The sequence below is a fragment of the Rutilus rutilus genome (genome assembly GCF_951802725.1).
Source record: "Rutilus rutilus genome assembly, chromosome: 5".
Lineage (NCBI taxonomy): Eukaryota > Metazoa > Chordata > Actinopteri > Cypriniformes > Leuciscidae > Rutilus > Rutilus rutilus.
Window position 1 is genome coordinate 37,686,609 of NC_140213.1, and position 15,443 is coordinate 37,702,051.

Sequence of the window (15,443 nt, forward strand, 5' to 3'; positions counted from 1 at the left end):
CAGCAGAAGAATACCATCGATTAACAACCTCGTAACTCACAGGTCAGTCTTTAAATATTTATAAGTTTTCATTCAAAATCAATTCACTCATTTTCATTCCTACCAAATCAAATACAGGACCTAATTTTACTTTCATATCTTCACTAAAAACAAGTAAAAAATGTCATGCATCTAACTAAGACTATTTTTACTCACTCACCCATTATCCATTCATTTTTGCCTTTGTCCACCCATTGCCAGAGTTCAAGTGTTGAACAAGTGTTGATCATATGATCAATAGCATAATGCATGACTGAACAAGCAAATAAATGAATACATTTCTTCTTTTTTTCATGAATGTTATAATTTAAATATTCTTTATTTTATATTTATTTTAATTTTGACTGAAGCTATGCTTTATAATCCACATACACTCTTATTTAAAACAAATCCAAAAAGGGTTTTAAAGCATCACATATTCTGAATTGGATGGGCAACAATTCAAGAATTAACCACTGAAACACCCAAATTGGTCATAGCTAATTTGACCGATCAATGTCCCTAGAAACCAATACGCTTATCTGAAGAACGTATAATAAAACATCAAGAGCTTCTTCTAATCTCCAAAGAACCATAACCAAGTCAAAACCATTACATTTGTTTAACCTATAAGTGGCTTCAAAGAACCAGTGAAGAACTTGGAATGTTCAAGGTTCTTACATCATTGCTAATAAGAACCTTTATTTTTATGTGCTGATGAGGCTGTGGCAAACTCGTTTTTACATGCATAATCTCTGAGCGTGACAAATTGCACTTTAACCGTTTCCCTGCACACTTGAGTTAAACAGAGAAGCACGTTATTTCCCCTGCTGTGATGCACCACTAGGCTACACGGCTGTGCTGGTCCTGGCAGGATGACAGTTCTCAAGGCTCTTTAACTGCGGGTCAGTGAGCGGCCCATTCTGACAGAAAATTGGATTAGTACAACTAAACCCTGTTTAAGAAACGACTTTTAAGAGCGACTCCTCCTTCGTCACGCCACCCTTCCCACGAGAACGTCGGGTGTTTGACCTCTCGCTCAGGTTGTTCTGTATTATTGTTGCTCGTGCCATATCCGCTCAGTAACTCGACCAGCCGTTGCGGACATGTCAACATCCAGCGAATGCAGGTAAGGGGAAAAACGAATGAACGCCAGACCTGCCAAATTAATCTCCTACATCATATCAGAATGCTTAAATGAAATCTTAGTGAGAAGAAAAATATGTTATTACATTCGTGAGAAGTCGCCATGACAACTGTCGCTTTAAATTTCTATACCATCAAACAAGGCTTATATCATAGATCAATCTGAAGTAAATGGTAGATCATTTTAAATAAACCTGTATGATGCTACATTCAGGCAGTCTCTGTCCTGACTGTTTGGATGGCGATAGTTTATTTAGCCTAGATCATATTTCTTCCACTATGCGCCCTCCAATGTAAAAAAATAATAACGTTAACTGTTAATAATTTGTTGTCGATTTGATGCTTGAATGAAATTAAACATTTCTAATAACATAAGCTATCTATAAAATCAGCTACTTGTGATTATGGGTTACGTAACCAGAATCCTCCTATTCAGCTTTGGTGGATGCGTTCAGAATAATACGCAGGCTCTTAAAGAGACAGGCTGCGCTATTAAATCTGAGAAAAAAAACAGCTATGAAAACAGTCCCAAATGAGGACATGGCTGTTCAGTTGGCAGGCCTTTTCAAAAAAAAAAAAAAAAGGAAAAAAAAGACTGAGCTGTGATTGTAAAATAAGAGGTCTATTGTGCATTCTCACAGAGCGTTGAGTCATGTAGCCTGTGTTTGAAACTCAGCTCTCTGAATGGAAAGTGCTGATCCCGCAACGCCCTGCAGTACCACGGACAGCGCATGCTTACAGCCCGGCCATTCAGCTCTTCCTGGTTCCTACTCAAAATGATTCTTGTTACCTCGTGCCCTACAGCTAGGAAAGGCTTTCTGATCATAAATGTGGGCAGTCCAACTATGCAAGCAATTTAGTAAGGATGGGCCTTCTGTTTGTCTTTTTTCAGTTTTAAAAGACTATAAAATAATTCAGATATAGAAAGTATAGTTAAATAATGACAGACACTTCTTGAGAACCAGAAAGCATTCAGCGGTTGCTTCCTTTAGTAACTTGCATTGTCATAATGAGCATAAAGACAGCAAGTGAATATTTAACCGCCTACTGAAAAGCGTAAGTAGTATTCTTGAACATTAACAGATGCTCTTTAATTTGCTACAATTAAAAATACCATGGCCTGCCTGCTTTGGTAGTTAAGTATCCAGCAAAAAAAAAAACATGATGAGCATAGATAGACCATAGAATATATTTGATTTGCATAGTTACAACTCAGAAATGGATTTTCTCTCAACTGACCGTCCATTAGCTTTGTATGGTAAGAAACATGACGATTTACTACAGTGATTGTTCAGCTAAATGACTGTCAAAGAGAAGAGATAATTCAACATACTTCAACACAATAGCATAACAAATGACAAGGATAAATAATACAATATAAAAAAACAAAACTTTTTTTAGTATATTGGTACTTTTCTTTATCTATTCTGAATGCTGCTGTCAGCTGATTTGTCCTCACTCTCAAAGCAACTTGACTGGGTCATTGCACTTCTTACACCTTCATATTTCATAACCAAGTTATGTTGCGTAGGAACGTAGGTAGGTAAGTCAGACGTTATCCAACAGTACTTTGACACGTGTGATTTTAATGCATGCCAGCCCCACCAAAAAATATGAAGCAAAAAAAACAATGTTTTGTTTCTATCTAGCTACAGCTATGAGGAGTACAAAGAAACAGCAGACTGGCTGCTTGCTAAGACAGACATCAGGCCCAAAGTGGCAATTATCTGTGGTTCAGGACTCGGTGGATTGGCTGACCTGCTGGACAACAAGAAAGTGTTTCCTTACGACAAAATCCCGCGCTTTCCCCAAAGCACAGGTAGGAGACAGATTGCTAAATTCACATAAACCTTTGGTGTATCATTCATAACCCATTCAGAGAGTATTGTTTCATATTCTATTAATTGTCTACACAAAATTTTTAAAAATATATAAAAGACAGTGCTGACGTTTATCGCTCACTGTCATTATTTGATTATTATTTGCATTAACAAACATTAAAAATACACACCCTCATGTCTCTTCAGTGCAAGGACATAAAGGTCAGCTGGTGTTCGGAGAGCTGAATGGGAAGCAGTGTGTTTGCATGCAAGGCCGTTTCCATTTCTACGAGGGCTATAACATTGCCACGGTAAGTTTCATTTTTAAAATCTTAAAAGTATGAGCATTAAACAAAACCAGCACATGCAAAAACACATTGTTAGTTGATAATTAAAAGAATCATCTCATAAGTCAAGAATCATCTCAGTTTTTCTTTTCCTTTAGCAATAATATACCACAACACTAACACAGAGGTTATTCTGTACTTAACCATTGACTTCTCAGTGCTGCTATCAGCAATTTAAGTATAACAGAGAATAGTTAACATTTGACAACTGACCCAATCGGCTCCTATAAACTTTTACAACACACAACATTCCAACATCTGTGATCAAGTAAAAAAAAAAAATCAAACAGTGCTTACTCTTTATTGCAGGAGCCAAGTGAAATACTGTACGGCATTATGATTTATGATTCTTCGGTATGTTTTTTATTAAAAAAGTGATTAAATAGTTATAGTTAAATAGTAAAAAAGCAGTCATATGTTTGTTTCTTATTTCTTAATTCAATGCACATGAGGGAATCAATTCAAATGTAGTTTCAAATCACAATTGTCTAGTGAAAATGGACAATTTAGACAAAGCTGGGGGACAGGTAAACTACTATATAGTTTTGATAACTGCATATTAACCACATATATCAATTCAGATTTCAGTCTTTAATTTCCTGTTTCATAAAGATGAGAACAGTTTGTCAAAGCAGCTCTAAATCTCAGGGTTTTCTCCTTCTGTTTTAGGTCACATATCCAGTAAGAGTGTTTTTCCTTCTCGGGATTGAGACTCTGATTGTGACCAATGCTGCTGGAGGGCTCAATTCTAAATTTAAAGTGGGTGACATCATGCTTATCAGAGACCATATCAATATGCCTGGATTTGCTGGCCAAAATCCCCTGTGTGGACGCAATGAGGAAAGGTGAATTGCTATTTAGTAAATTGAGATACGTTTTATTCAAACAAACAAGCAAAGAGATTTGAGATCCTTTTTTATAATTATGTTTAAAGACGGCTAATTCTACCTAACACCAATATCTTTTTTTATTTTTGTCTTTGTTTTTAACAGTTCAGCTTTGGTTTTGCTATTGGCTTTGCAATATAATCTTAACTTGCATTTCTCTAAGGATTTATGCAACCAGTCTAATGATCACTGACATTTGTGTTACGTCCCTGTAGATTTGGAGTGCGCTTTCCCTGCATGTCTGATGCTTATGATAGAGAATTGGCACAGTTGGCCAGGAAAACTGCCCAAGAACTGGACTGTGCCTCTTTCCTTCAGGAGGGTGTTTACTGCATGTTGGCTGGACCGTCCTATGAGACAATTGCAGAATGCAGGGCTTTACAGCTGTTTGGGGCGGATGCTGTGGGTACGTACTGTACTTATCACGGGCAAGACGTATTATCGCTTGAAGATGAAAACCATAACAATATATCATAATTTCAAGCAAGGACACCCTTTGAGGGACAGAGCAGGAACCTATTATTATATTGTTTTTCACAAAAATTGCTTATTTATGAAGCCCCGAACATGACAGGCCGATAAAACATTCCCATGATTTCTTAATTCGTTCTCTCAAATGAGTTTTCTCAATTTAAATAAGTAAATTGTGGCCACGTTGAACTAATTCATTCCCTCGTTTTGATTTAACTAAGGGAACAAATTTGTACAACAGGGCCATGATTTAGTAAATCGAGGGAATGAATTGTTCAATCGTGCACACGATTTACTTAAAACAAGAGAACGAATTAGTAAAGTATTACATCAGCACGTTTTACTAATTCGTTCCCTAGTTTTAAGTCGTCAGTCATTGGAATGAATTGTTAATTTGTGACCACGATAAACATATTTTTCCTCCATCTCATGTACGGGGCTCCATACTTATTAGTTATAAATTGTATAATTAATTATCATAATTTATTAATTATTATAAATTACTTCAAAAAGAATAATACTTGTATATATATATATATTGTAGTTTTTACTTTAAATATATATATTATTTTTCTTTATATTCCTCTTCTGCTGCAAATTATTGTTTGACCTTAAAGTAATTTTAAAATGAAATAAACTAGATGAAAATAGAAAGTTAAGGGTCACTAAGAATTGTTAAGTGTTAAATTGGTCAAAAGTGACAGCAAAGACATTTCTAATGTTATAAAAGATTTCTATTTTAAATAAATGCTGTTCTTTTGAACTTCCTATTCATTCTCTTTTTATTCCAAATATGTATCACGGTTTCCACAAAAATATTAAGCAGCACAACTTTTTTCAACATTGATATTAATAATAATAAATGTTGCTTGAGCACCAAATCAGTGTATTAGAATGATTTTTGAAGCATCATGTGGCACTGAAGACTGGAGTAATGATGCTGAAAATTCACAGTAATAAATTACAATTTAAAAATAGAAAATAATTATTTTAAATTATAATAATATTTCTACTACTTTTGCTGTATTTTCATCAAAAAAATGCAGCCTTGGTGAGTGTTGTGTTTCTCTGTAATTAGGTATGAGTACCGTTCCAGAGGTGTTGATCGCTCGGCACTGTGGGATGCGTGTGTTTGGACTCTCCCTAATTACCAACAAGGTAGTGACTGACTACGACAGCAAGGAAAGGGCTAATCATGAAGAGATCCTGGAAACCACCCGTATGCGAACCCAAGTCCTGCAGAAGATAGTCAGCAATTTAGTGACAAACATGTAGCATAACCAGCATCTACATTTACTGTAGTACAAAAATCTTGCGGCTGCTCTTGAAATACTTCCACCCAGACAGTTTGACAATGTAGAATGACATAGTGTCCTCCTTGATACTTCTCATGTATCTTATTCAGGATTCAGGTAAATTGATGAACTTTGCAGTGCCTCAAGACTCTCTAAATGGAAATTTAGGCTAGGTTAATTTTGTTTACTTTTGATATTGTCCTCAAATAACATCTGTATTAATATGACACGTATTACTGTGTGATGCATTCACATTTTTTCTGAAATGAAAGTTAAGAACAACTGAAATTAGCAGTGTTACATAACTATTAGCATTCCTGTCACTATGTCTTGAAAAAAGAGTTAAAGAACAAACATACATGAAAAGGGACCATTGCACTCTAATAAAGTGATACTGTCACGGTGACACAACCATCTGTCAGCCCATCATCACCAGATCAGCACGCTCCACCCACTCGTTCACTCTCCCCGGATTACTGATTCAACGTACATGGGTGGTTGACGTGAACTCAAATCCAAAGTGGAAAAAAAATTATTTCCGAAATGTATGTCAAATGTCTTATAATTATATTGCTTAATATGTGAATAACTCAAAACTGAATGTGTCCCTTTCTAATTCCTTATTTTGCATTTTATTAACTTTTTTGTGTGGTAGTCCCAAATATTGTCCACCGGTGTGACTGTGACAACATTTTTTATGTTAATATTTAATTCAGAGATTGTGTGACAGATAAGACAAATCCTTATCAATTCGTCCTAATTACATTCCCACATCAAAAGTAACCAATAAAAATTCACAATCATGTTATTATCCCACTATAAGATGTACACATGGACATGCACAATGTACACAGATGAACTTTACCCAAACGTCTGGATTATATTCATTATAATTAGTATAAAACCTAATGAAGCTTCATTCCATCCTTATATGTGCATAGTCATGATATCATTATCATACTATTCAACACCTTTTACATAAATTTGTGCATTTAAATGCCTTTTCCACTTATAATTCAGTTTGTCACACCACAGGACATTTCGTCACATCATTGGACAACAAAAAGTACCGGTATGCCCCTGTTTTGTACAAAGTCACATTTATTATTTCTTGTTCAAATAATTAAAAAAATTCATTAAAATAAAGTTACAACTTCAAGTTCAAATGTGTTTTATACAATACAGTCAGAAGAAAGAAGAAGAAACCAACATTCCCATAAAAAAGACCTGGGAGCCATCGTAACATTTAGCAACATAACATGAACATGTAATCAAAATTGACCTGGCTTATTTTTATTTTTATTTTTATTTTCCTTTCCTTTCTTTCCTTATTTTCTTGTTCAAATTTATTTTCAAATTCACTAAAATAAAAAGGTAAGTTTTAAGTTAAAAGTTATACCGGATAAAAAGTTAAAACTACTGTTCTCTGTATTTAATTCAGTCATATTTTTAGTACAACTCAAGTAAAATAATTTTTTGAATAGCCATAGGGCCACCTTGTCACATTTCATAACCATAAATGGAATTGACCTAAATGAAACAGCAAAACATCTTGTGGTTCTTAAAAATAATTTATAGTAAATTGATTCTTTTCTTTAGGAACTGTGCTGTACAACAGAGTACACCATGAAATACAAACAAATAAAAAAAAAACAGTAGTGTTTTAGAGTTTAAGGACTCATCCTACTTTCACACTTCATTGAACAGCAGCCAGTCATATTTGGTGAGCTGGCCGTGCAAGGGGCTGGTGGGGCTCTGGCTCAGAGATGTAAATGCAGGATTCAAATATATCTGGTTTGTGTGTGTGATTTCTGTCCGATTTTGGTTATTTTATAGGAACAAAGAATGTTTACATCCACTGGTGTGACAGCCATTTCCACCAGTGTGACGCTGATTTCATGTCACACTATAGGACAGTGCTGTCACACCAGTGGACATTTTCAAGATCAAGGCCAGTTTGTGGCCTAGCTATATGAGAGACAGTCTTCAATCCTGACTAACAGTGTTAAGGTTTACATTATTTTCAATAGTCAATCAATATAAATTGATGAAAATTTTCAGATCAATACTTAGATTATGTCACACCAAAGGACTGCATAATGGATCCCATTTCCAACAGTGCACGGAAATAGCAATATTATGAAAATATTTGAAACAGAACTCAACTTGTGGGCAGTCCATGTACTACAGTGAGGTCTACTGTACTTCCTGGATGAAGAAGGACCCCTCTCAGTAATAGGGTGCCCAAATTAATGCCCGTTTTATATCTACAGAATGGCGTCACACCAGGTGGACACCAGTTTTGCGGACAAAATGTAATGTGTCACAATTATTCTAAATGGGGACCTTATGACTTATAACCTTTAGTTTCATTAAGTTAACACCGCTATAACATCTATTCAAGTATTTTAATGTATTTAGACTTATTTTTCATTTAATTACAGTAGTTTTAAGATAAGCAACGCTACCCCGGACAGTCACGCCAGTGGACAAATGTCATGTTTAAAACTAAATATTTACATATTTGAATTATAATACTCATTAATTACAGATATATTAGTTCTGGAAGATTAAACTGTCTATAACAACAGATATTTTAATGAAATATTATACATTTTTATTTATATTTGTCACCATGAACACAAAAATGTAACGTCATGTCAACCACCCACATGCACCTCCTCATCAACCTGCACTATATACCTCACACAACCTGCACACCATTGTCTGGTCTTGTCTAACCATGTACAGACTCATCTCTTGCTGCAACTCCCGTCTGTCTTCTGTCTTCTGTCTTCTGTCTTCTGTCTTCTGTCTTCTGTCTTCTGTCTTCTCTCTTCTGTCTTCTGTGTTCTGATCCCGAGCCGTTGTGTGTGTTCAGTCTGTACCATCCTTCAACCACCAGCACCTGTGATCATCACATTTCCACCCAGCTAAGTCACAGTGCAACTGCTTTTGGACTAAATGAGAAGGGCAGTTACAGTACGATCAATTATTAAAATATCAATTCATATATTAAACGTTTTATCTTTTTAGTTTTATAAACTTGTGTGGATGTAGAAATTCACATGTAAAATAATGTTGAAAAATCTCTTTACAAAGTTTTGTGATACTTTATAGATTTAAAATTTTATAGTAATGTTATTTATTTTACTATGTACTTGATTTTGACTCAAATGTGACAATATTATAATTTATTAGGATTAACCCCTTGCGATGTATCATCTCGTTTTCGAGGGGGTCCTTACAATGTAACACAATTACAACTTAAAAAACATAACAAGATTACAATTAACAGTACATGTGATAACGTGTGCAGTCCACTTTAAAATAAGATAATAAAGATTGTTTGAACAACCGAAATGATGTATGGATCTAATGTCTGCAGGTAAATTATTCCAGTATATTGGTGCTTTAAACAAATGCTCTTTTGCCAATTGTTATTTTTATTTATTTTTTTGCACAAGGAACAAGAACATAAGTCTGGACAGAATGCCTACTTGGTGGTTTGAAGAAAATGGTACAAAGTATTGTTGTAGATAACTAGGATAATCAAAATAAATACATTTAAATATAAATTGAAGCCATTGAATCTGCTTTCTCACACACAAAGATGACCACTGGAGTGCATCATACATTGTACAGTGATGAGTGTAAAAAGAACATCCTAAAACAAATCTGCAAATTCCATTATATGCTGTATTAAGCGAGGCAAGATCAGCTTTTGATGCCGTCTGATAAACCACATCACAGTAATCAAAGGACAGAAATATTAATTGAGAAACAAGTTTCTTACGAACTCTATAAGAAAAGCAATTTCGAGATTGATGCAAAATACTCATTCCAACATTGACTTTGCGTAAAACATGATTAATGCATGGTTTAAAAGAAAGTTTTGAATCAAGCAATACACCAAGATATTTAATAGTATCAAATCTATGCAAAGGAGTACCGTCTTTACATGATACAATAGTTTTTGGAATTAAGTTTATGTCTAGAACTAAAGATCATAGTATATGACTTGGTTTTATGAAGCACTAATTTATTAGCAAAAAAGCCAATCTTGTAAAGTATTAAAATCCGATTGAAGAGATAACTGAATTTGTATAGAATCAGAATTAGATGTATATATGACAGTATCATCCACATAAAGTTGAACCTGACAGTTTTTGAGAAGTAATGGTAGATTATTTACATAAATAGAAAAAAGAAGTGGACCCAAAACTGAACCTTGAGGCACACCTCTTTGATGAATCAGAAGATCAGATTTATTCCCATTTAGGACAACACATTGTTTTCTGTTATGCAGATATGAATTAAACCACAAAACTGTATTTTTAGAAAAACCAATAGCATAAAGTTTATCTAAAAGCAAATAACGATCAACCAAATCAAAAGCTTTGGTAAAATCAAGAAAAATAGCACCTGTGAGCTTGCCATTATCTGAAGCTGAAAACACATCATTAGTAAACTTAAGTAATGCAGTAGTTGTAGAATGATTAGACCTAAAACCAGATTGAGATGATGATAGAATATTATTAATACATAAATAATTTGAAAGTTGTTTATAAATTAATTCTTCAAAAACTTTAGAGATAGAACATAATAGATATTGGTCTATAATTATTGAGATCAAGTACATCACCTCCCTTATGAAGTGGAGTAATGCGTGCACATTTCAAGGTCACAAAGATTAAAGAAATCAGCAAGTGGATACATAAGAATATGAGAAGATAATTACTTATTTTCAATTCCATATAATCCAGCACCACTAGTCACTTTTAATTCATCAATGGCATTCTGAATATCAATGGTGCAATCTTCTCAAATGAAAATGAACTATTACAAGATGCAGTCTCATTAAAAGTATCAGTATTCAAGTAAGAAGCAGATACTAAAGTAGACCAGACTGAAGAAAATGCTGATTAAATTTGTGCGCAATAGATAAGGAGTCATGTTGTATTGTATTATCAACTCTAATTTGATTAATTGAATGTTTATTTGATGTGCTACTAATAATGTTTTTAATTTTATTCCAGAATTGTTTAGGATTTTTATAATGAAATAAAGACATTCTTTATAATAATTAGACTTTGCATTTCGAGGTTTTGTCTTGCTCAAATTTCTCAAATGCCTATAGACTTCCTAATCAGCATTACTTCTTGTCTGACGAAATGTTGTCCATGCTTTGTCCTTTTGCCTAAAGAGACTAATAAGTTCCGAATTAATCCAAGGAAGATGATTGTCCTTAACCCTAACAGTTTTCCAAAGTGCATGCTTGTCCGCAACATTTATAAACTCAGTATAAAAAAAATACTGTCTTGTACTTTAGGAATTAAATGATATCTATTCCAATTAATAGAAATCAGATCATGAATAAATAAATCTAAATTCAATTTTTTATATTGTCTGATTTTAATTAATCTTGGTGGCAATTTAAGTATTTTAATTTTCCATACACAAAATATAATAGAATGATGACTAAAGCAATCAGACATAACCCTTAAAAATCTATTTGGGTGTGAAACAAGTATCCAATCAATAAGAGACTTTGTTCAGAAGTAATTGGCTCAGTAATTAAATGGGTAAGATTTAACTATTAAATAAATTGTTCTCTTTATCATATGACTTATCCAACCAATTCTTACTGAAGTCACCTAATAAGATTAATTCATTTCTACCAAAAACAGAATTAATGGTAGATATCAGGCAATTAAAAGACTCCACTGGTGAAGAGGGTGGTCTGTATATGCTCCCGATGATTATACATTTATTTAAATGGAAAACCACCTTAACAAAAATACATAAAAAATATAAAGGATCAACCGTAGGTATAATCAATTCTGATACAAGACCTATAGAAACATATATAATATAAAATATATAAATATTATATACAGTATATTATGTTTTATATTATATGTTTCTATTTATGTTTTATATTATATAAGTCATAATATAAAATTAATTATTATATAAATGCTGCGTGGTGGTGAATTTATTTCCATCCTTTCCAATTCTGAGTTCCTTTGCCATTACTTAAATAATCATTTTGATAATCAGAGACCAAAACTCCAGTCTTTTGCCACACCATACTAAATACAAATACAGATTTTATCTTGGTGATCAGTATGAATCATCATTTTCCTGCAATGCATCTGCACAGAGAGTGAGATAACAATTTGCATGTATACATCAGATTCTGCAAAACGCATACATTATAACTGAAGGAATAGGCATCCCTTTTAACACCCTCATGTCACTACATTATTGATCAATCTTGCCAACCCAACTCTGAAGTAGTGATGAAATAAAACATTAACAACATCAAGCTTGCAGCAAGTCTGTCACCGAGCAAAAACCTTAAAGCAAAATTGTGCATAATGTAAAGTGAGATATTCACAAGAGAGTATACAGTGTGGCCAGAGGATTCGCTATAGTGACTAGCTCTGTCATAACCATAATGGTTTGAAATCATTCGCGACCACTCAATTGAACGTGAAACGAACTATTTTAGATTGCAGGTGTGATAGCATCAGTTTGTATGTGAACCTCTGCACACATCAGATTTTTCATCTCTTTTCATCTGTCAGACGATGCCTCTGCCCTTGCCGATGATGACAGAACGCCAGATCAGTCTGTTATTCAGATGCTATAGCAGACTTTCACAAAATATTTATGGAAAGCCAGTTGTGCTGACTCTGCCCAGAAACATCACAGTCCCTGTGCGCCATTAGTGAAGGGTTAACTCTTATGCAATTAGTGACGGGCCATTTGCTGAAATATTCAGGGCTTGATGCCCATGATGTGCAGCAGTGACGGTACTTCCACTCACTGGAGGAAAAGAGGAAGTCAGAAAATGTAATGATCCGTTTTGATCTTGCGTGTTTTTTTGTTCTGCTCTCCCTGACATATTATCTCATTTGAAATTCCTGTTTTTCTCTGTAGATATTTTCCTCTGAAATGCAGCTTTGAGCTCAGCATTCTTCATTTCAATGTCTTCACAAATTTCAGATAGCACTACACTGTAAAACAGACTGTCGTAATTTTAAACAAAAAAAAACGTAGTAGGTTAAATGTGAGTTACCTTAATCTACGCTTTTAAAAGTTTTGCGGTCAGTAAGACTTTCTCTTAAGGACACGTAACTTCTAGTTGCATGGACTGTCAATGGAGGGACAAAAATCTCTCAGATTTTATTTAAAATATCTTCATTTGTGTTTCGAAGATGAACAAAAGTCTTACGGGTTTGGAACGAATTGTTTATGAATGAATATTGTCATTTTTGGGTAAATGTAAGGCCCGCTATATTGGTCCAATCTCGGTTCGCCAATACACGGGGAAGGTTATCACGTGTTCTGTCCTCACTCATGCAAAGTATTGGTTGGTTAAATTTGTAATACATTAATCATATGTATTTACTCGTTAATTCATCTGACTCCATAAATGAAAGGTTTTAATAACATCTGTGCCTCACTAAAAGACTATTCCTTTTAACCATTAAATGAACAATGTCAAAATCAGTTAGAATAATCACATGTAACAATTTCATATTTCAGATATCAGAGATCAATTCCACAATCAATTCAAATATCTAGAACATGGTTATACATTGGTTACACCAGTGGTTCTCAATTCCAGTCCTCGGGACCCGCTGCTCTGCACATTTTGTATGTCTCCCTTATTTAACCCACCTGAATCAGATCATCAGCTCATTAGGAGAGACTCCATGAACTGAACTGAGTGTGTCAGATAAGAGAGACATACAAAATGTGCAGAGCAAGGGGTCCTGAGGACTGGAATTGAGAACCACTGGGTAACACGGTACACCAAATAATCTTACCCAGCTTGTAGCCTACCTGAGATAGAGAGAGAGAGAGAGAGAGAGAAAGGGAAAGAGAGAGAGAGAGAGAGAGAGAGAGAGAGAGAGAGAGAGAGAGAGAGAGAGAGAGAGAGAGAGAGAGAGAGAGAGAGAAGACCACCTATTCCATTCACGTTCAGCAAAGAAGAGCCCAGAGAGAGCGCGAAAACCTTCTTTTATCCTGTTTGACCAGGTGACATGGGGGATGGGGGAGACCACCCTCAAATGGCTCTGAACCAGTTTTCTCTAAACTTCTCTAAACCTTATTACCTTTTATTTTATCTATCTGGATATGAGATATATCTGTACCACTCACTTTGAGATATTTCAAATGACACCAAAAACATAACAGTCAATGATAAACATTCACATTAAACCATGTTCTTGTATGAGTTCTTAGTAGTTCGTGAGAGGAAGTCAGGCCGTGTGGGGGAGGTCGAATGTTAATTAGCCATCAGGGCCCTTTTGCCTCATGCAGGCCTCAACCAGTATTTTCAGTCTTATAGAATTAACTCTCAAAATTTAGGCTATGTTCATTTTGTTTACTTTTCATATTGTCTGCACCTCATTGAATACTGTAGTACTAACATAATACTTTTATTTAAAGCGGCACTATGCGGTTTTGGCAATTTCTTCGCTGTTTTTGCTCGCGGGTTTCTCTATAGAGCTCCCCCTACAGCTTCGGAATAGATATTTGACAACACTGTCATAAAAACTTGTTGGCGACTTTCCTACCTCCCTTCTTATCCCTCTGGTCATGTGCATTTGTTTTCAAAGAAGCCGGCGAACACACGGAGCCATGTCCACTGAGGTGAGTATGATACACAGAAGGCTAGCACATTAACTATGTGTGCAGTGTCGTAAAGCAATTCGTTACATCGCGAGACCTGATATCACGCGAAACTTCCTGACGCCCGACGGTTTTTTTCCGCTCACAAGCGCTAGGGGGAAGCGAGACGGCCACCATTCAACTCGAAAAAAGTCATATAACCATTCCAATGACTCTGAAGCTGTTCAGTTAGGGTAAATTAAGCTAAAAAAACCTGCATAGTTCCTCTTTAAGAAGGACATTGCGTGGACTGTCAATGTGTCACGTTGTGGCTATAATGATGGAGTAAAAAACAAAAACAGTTTTTATTTAATCCACAAACTAAAACTAAGGCGGTCGCAGGAGAATAATGAACACAACAACGTTTAACTAAGATGAGAAGAGCATTCGACACGGTAAACCATAACATCCTGTTATCTAAATTGTCCGCTCACAATATTTCTGACGAGACATTACAATGGTTTAAATCATATTTAGAGAATAGGAAGCACTGCACAAGAATTAAGAGTACTATGTCTTCTTATTTGGATTGCTCAGTTGGGGTGCCACAAGGCTCCATTTTGGGCCCTCTCTTGTTCAGTGTTTATATAAATGATCTTCCAGCTATTTGTCCTGAAGTTCACGTACAAATGTACGCCGATGACGCTGTGATATACGTCTATGCAAAATCAAGTCACGAAGCAGCAACTGTGCTCCAGGGAGCGATGGAAAAAATTTCAGATTGGATGGTGCAATCATGCTTGACACTAAATTATTGCAAAACTCTCTGCA

The 15,443-nt window shown here is 35.0% G+C and overlaps 1 protein-coding gene across 1 annotated transcript; it reads left to right on the top strand.

The window, feature by feature from the left end:
• Window positions 1–863: 863 nt before the first annotated feature.
• pnp6 (purine nucleoside phosphorylase 6) lies at window positions 864–7,101 on the top strand. Its single transcript, XM_084408549.1, has 6 exons — window positions 864–1,147; window positions 2,814–2,983; window positions 3,192–3,295; window positions 4,001–4,176; window positions 4,434–4,624; window positions 5,768–7,101. The coding sequence occupies exons 1-6, from the start codon at window positions 1,125–1,127 to the stop codon at window positions 5,962–5,964; spliced, it is 861 nt and encodes a 286-aa protein (XP_084264675.1). The 5' UTR covers window positions 864–1,124; the 3' UTR covers window positions 5,965–7,101.
• The last annotated feature ends 8,342 nt before the right edge of the window (window positions 7,102–15,443 follow it).

Bases quoted from the DNA above. Each gene is read 5' to 3' on its own strand.
- pnp6 (XM_084408549.1), top strand. From the start codon at position 1,125: ATGTCAACATCCAGCGAATGCAG. The intron at 2,984-3,191 runs GTAGGAGACAGA...ATGTCTCTTCAG, and splicing joins GCGCTTTCCCCAAAGCACAG to TGCAAGGACATAAAGGTCAG. The intron at 4,177-4,433 runs GTGAATTGCTAT...ACGTCCCTGTAG, and splicing joins TGTGGACGCAATGAGGAAAG to ATTTGGAGTGCGCTTTCCCT.